This window comes from Sinocyclocheilus anshuiensis, unplaced genomic scaffold, assembly GCF_001515605.1.
Source record: "Sinocyclocheilus anshuiensis isolate Anshui unplaced genomic scaffold, SAMN03320099.WGS_v1.1 scaffold21, whole genome shotgun sequence".
Lineage (NCBI taxonomy): Eukaryota > Metazoa > Chordata > Actinopteri > Cypriniformes > Cyprinidae > Sinocyclocheilus > Sinocyclocheilus anshuiensis.
This window is the reverse complement of record NW_015536472.1, coordinates 153,156-157,797: the sequence shown is the minus strand read 5'-3', so window position 1 is coordinate 157,797 and position 4,642 is coordinate 153,156. Positions and strand designations below refer to the sequence as shown.

Here is a 4,642-nt window from a genome sequence, read left to right as displayed (position 1 = left end):
TTTATAAAATAAAGACAATATTTTTAATAACATAATATAAAAAAATTCTTTATAATTAATAAAATATTTATATGTTGTCTCTATGAATTTATGTTGCTTCAGTAAAAAACATGATTAATAATAATAATAAATGTACGTTTAAACTGTATGCATATATATAGAATTAGTGGCATTACACTTAAATATTATATATGGTTATATTACTATTATGAGTAGTATTACTAGTATAGTATACTAATATTAGTATTTATATAATAGTAATAACTAATATTATATTATAAAATAATTTTGATTTATGTAACTTGTATATATATACTTATGTAACATGTATAATATTACATTTATAATGTACAAATAAATATTTTAAATTGATAAAATAATTTGTTCATATTTTGTCTCTATGAATTTATGCTGCTTCAGCAAAATAGTTCACATTCAAAACAAAACAATAGAGTACGCACACCACACAACGCTTTTGTTAATCAGCAGAAAATATCTATTTTTATTTGGTCAGGTTTAATCACTGAAGCACGTCTTTAAAAGTGTATATATTCATCTGTACACATGATATCAGGGTAAAAATGGGCAGCGTTTTGTTCAGAGGAGAAGCAGAATAATTCAGTCCAAACAACGGACAAATAATCACAGAGAGAAAGACTCTTAAACACAAACACCACAGCCGTTCAAACAACAGCCAAAAAACATTTGCACAAAAGATCGTGTCCAAAACACAGAAAATCAACCTTTCAGAAACACATTTCATCTTTCAACGTGCACAGCCATCGAAATATGAAGATTGACGTATGTGACCCTGGAGCACAAAACCAGTCATAAGGGTCAATTTTTTAAAATAACTAAGCTTTCCATTGATGTATGGTTTGTTAGGATAGGACAATATTTGGCTGAGATACAAATATTTGAAAATCTGGAATCTGAGGGTGCAAAAAAATCTAAATATTGAGAAAATCATCTTTAAAGTTGTCCAAATGAAGTTCTTAGCAATGCATATTACTAATCAAAAATTAAGTTTTGATATATTTACGGTAGGACATTTACAAAATATCTTCATGGAACATGATCTTTACTTAATATCCTAATGATTTTTGGCATAAAAGAAAAATGTATAATTTTGACCCATACAATGTATTGTTGGCTATTGCTACAAATATACCCCAGCGACTTAACACTGCTTTTGTGCTGCAGGGTCACATGTAACAGTATAACATATATAAAAATATATTTATAAAATATAACATTTTGTAATATATATCAGTGCTATTTTCATATAACCAACTATTTGATACTATTTTAATTGTAATATTTTGAATTAGATTTTATTTTTGCTTTGTTTTCACTATAATTTCCCAGTTTTAGTAATTTTGTAGTGTTCTTATTAGTTATTTTAATATATATCCATATATTTTCTATTCATTTTTGAGTTTATTTAGTTTGTTATTTTAGTACTTAAAGTTAAAGTAAACAAAAATGAGAATTGTTGCCTTTGCAACTAGCTGAAATAAAATAAAATATAAAAAATGTGAGTGTGTGTGTGTGTGTCACCTGGCGTTGGGCGTGAGGCTGCGCAGCACGTGTGTGAGTAAGCTGAGGGCCAGTGCTCCGGTCTGCTGCACCAGCAGTGAGTTCTCGTATGACGTCTCTTCAGTGTACGGCAGGTATGTGGTGGTTTCGTACCACAGCCAGTTGAACATGCTCATCTTCGCTTGATCCCAGACTGAGCAAACACAGACGAGGAGAACATTACAAGCCCATAATATGAGTGATCAGCATCATCCTAAAGCTGAAGCGTGAGACTGACTGAGTGTAGCGTTGATGTGGTCGATGGAGGCCAGCAGGTGCATGTTGGGAAGCACCGCCAGCTGCCCCAGTGCCTGCTGGTTCCTGTCGCCCCTCAGCATGGGCCCGTCGATGTTATGGATGATCAGGAAGACGTGATTGGTCGTGTCTGGAAGACAAACACGCGGCTTACAGCCACTGGAGACGATCAGGGATGAGCTGAGAGACGTCACACATCAGCCTTACCCTCTCTGAGAGTTCTGATGATGAAGTCGATCTGGTCTGCAGGATTACGGAAGGTTCCCTCGTGTCCGAACACGTCTGCGGTGAGGGAATTCAGGATCTGTCCGATTACAGGAGGATTCAGACAACATCAGTCGGATCACAGCTGTTATCAAGGATTTAAAGCGGCAGACAACAAAACTGCAGCTCACACTTAGAATAAACCGAACGCTATCATCTGCTGCTCAGGACACTTATATAGTTATCGTTACAATTATCGTGATATTTATCGCTATAGTTATTATTGTTATGGTTTTTAGTTATCATTATAGTAACAGTTATCGTGATATTTATCGCTATAGTTATTGTTGTGGTTTTTAGTTATCGTTATAGTTACAGTTATCGTGATATTTATCGCTATAGTTATCGTTATGGGCTTTAGTTATCGTTATAGTTACAGTTATCGTGATATTTATCGCTATAGTTATCGTTATGGGCTTTAGTTATCGTTATAGTTACAGTTATCGTGATATTAGTTATCGTAGTTATCGTTATGGTTTTTAGTTATCGTTATAGTTACAGTTATCGTGATATTTATCGCTATAGTTATTGTTATGGGCTTTAGTTATCATTATAGTTACAGTTATCGTGATATTTATCGCTATAGTTATTGTTGTGGATTTTAGTTAACGTTATAGTTACAGTTATCGTGATATTTATCGCTATAGTTATCGTTATAGTTACCGTTATCGTGATATTTATCGCTATAGTTATCGTTATGTTTTTAGTTATCGTTATAGTTACAGTTATCGTGATATTTATCGCTACAGTTATTATAGTTATTGTTATGGTTTTCAGTTATCGTTATAGTTACAGTTATCACGATATTTATCGCTATAGTTATCGTTATGGTTTTTAGTTATTGTTATAGTTACAGTTATCGTGATATTTATCACTATAGTTATCGTTATGGTTTTTAGTTATCGTTATAGTTACAGTTATCGTGATATTTATCGCTACAGTTATTATAGTTATTGTTATGGTTTTCAGTTATCGTTATAGTTACAGTTATCACGATATTTATCGCTATAGTTATCGTTATGGTTTTTAGTTATTGTTATAGTTACAGTTATCGTGATATTTATCACTATAGTTATCGTTATGGTTTTTAGTTATCGTTATAGTTACAGTTATCGTGATATTTATCGCTACAGTTATTATAGTTATTGTTATGGTTTTTAGTTATCGTTATAGTTACAGTTATCATGATATTTATCGCTATAGTTATTATAGTTATCATTATAATTACAGTTATTGTTATATTTATCGTTAGTTATTATAGTTATCATTATAGATTTTAGTTATCATTATAGTTACAGTTGTTATATTTATCGTTAGTTATAGTTATCATTATAGTTTTTAGTTATCATTATAGTTACAGTTATTGTTATATTTATCGTTAGTTATTATAGTTATCATTATAGTTGTTAGTTATCGTTATAGTTAGTTATTATGATGATATTTATCGTTAGTTATTATAGTTATCATTATAGTTGTTAGTTATCGTTATAGTTAGTTATTATGATGATATTTATCGTTATAGTTATTATAGTTATCGTTATAGTTTTTAGTTATCATTATAGTTATTATTATATTTATCGTTAGTTATTATAGTTATCATTATAGTTGTTAGTTATCGTTATAGTTAGTTATTATGATGATATTTATCGTTATAGTTATTATAGTTATCGTTATAGTTTTTAGTTATCATTATAGTTATTATTATATTTATCGTTAGTTATTATAGTTATCATTATAGTTGTTAGTTATCGTTATAGTTAGTTATTATATTTATCATTATAGTTATTATAGTTCTCGTTATAGTTTTTAGTTATTATAGTTATTGTTATATTTATCGTTAGTTATTATAGTTATCATTATAGTTGTTAGTTATTGTTATAGTTAGTTATTATGATATTTATCGTTATAGTTATTATAGTTATTGTTATATTTATCGTTAGTTATTATAGTTATCATTATAGTTGTTAGTTATCGTTATGGTTATTATATTTATCGTTATAGTTATTATAGTTCTCGTTATAGTTTTTAGTTATTATAGTTATTGTTATATTTATCGTTAGTTATTATAGTTATCATTATAGTTGTTAGTTATCGTTATGGTTATTATATTTATCGTTATAGTTATTATAGTTCTCGTTATAGTTTTTAGTTATTATAGTTATTGTTATATTTATCGTTAGTTATTATAGTTATCATTATAGTTGTTAGTTATCGTTATAGTTATCGTGATATTTATCGCTATAGTTATAGTTATTGGTGTTAGTTATCATTATAGTTACAGTTATCATGATATTTATAGTTATAATTGTTATTTATCGTTATAATCGGTATAGTTATAGTTATAGGTGTTAGTTATCATTATAGTTACAGTTATCATATTTACTGTTATAGTTATCATTATAGCTATTATAATTATCATTACAGCTATTGTTACAGTTATCATAGTTGTTAGTTATTACAGTTATCATTAGTTATTATAACTATTGTTACAGTTATCAGTTATTATTGTAGTTAATGTTACACTTATGTTATTCATTATAGTTAT

The 4,642-nt window shown here is 28.4% G+C and overlaps 1 protein-coding gene across 2 annotated transcripts in view; it reads right to left on the bottom strand.

Annotated features, from left to right (window-relative positions):
* Window positions 1-1,556: 1,556 nt before the first annotated feature.
* LOC107702742 (origin recognition complex subunit 2-like) overlaps window positions 1,557-4,642 on the bottom strand; it is a 10,095-nt gene continuing 7,009 nt past the window's right edge. For both annotated transcript variants that reach the window (XM_016505184.1, XM_016505252.1), the window contains 3 exons: window positions 2,041-2,137; window positions 1,817-1,963; window positions 1,557-1,732 (listed from right to left, as the gene is read on the bottom strand). In XM_016505184.1, coding sequence (XP_016360670.1) covers window positions 1,557-1,732; window positions 1,817-1,963; window positions 2,041-2,137 — 420 coding nt within the window. The remainder of the gene's footprint in view (window positions 1,733-1,816; window positions 1,964-2,040; window positions 2,138-4,642) is intronic.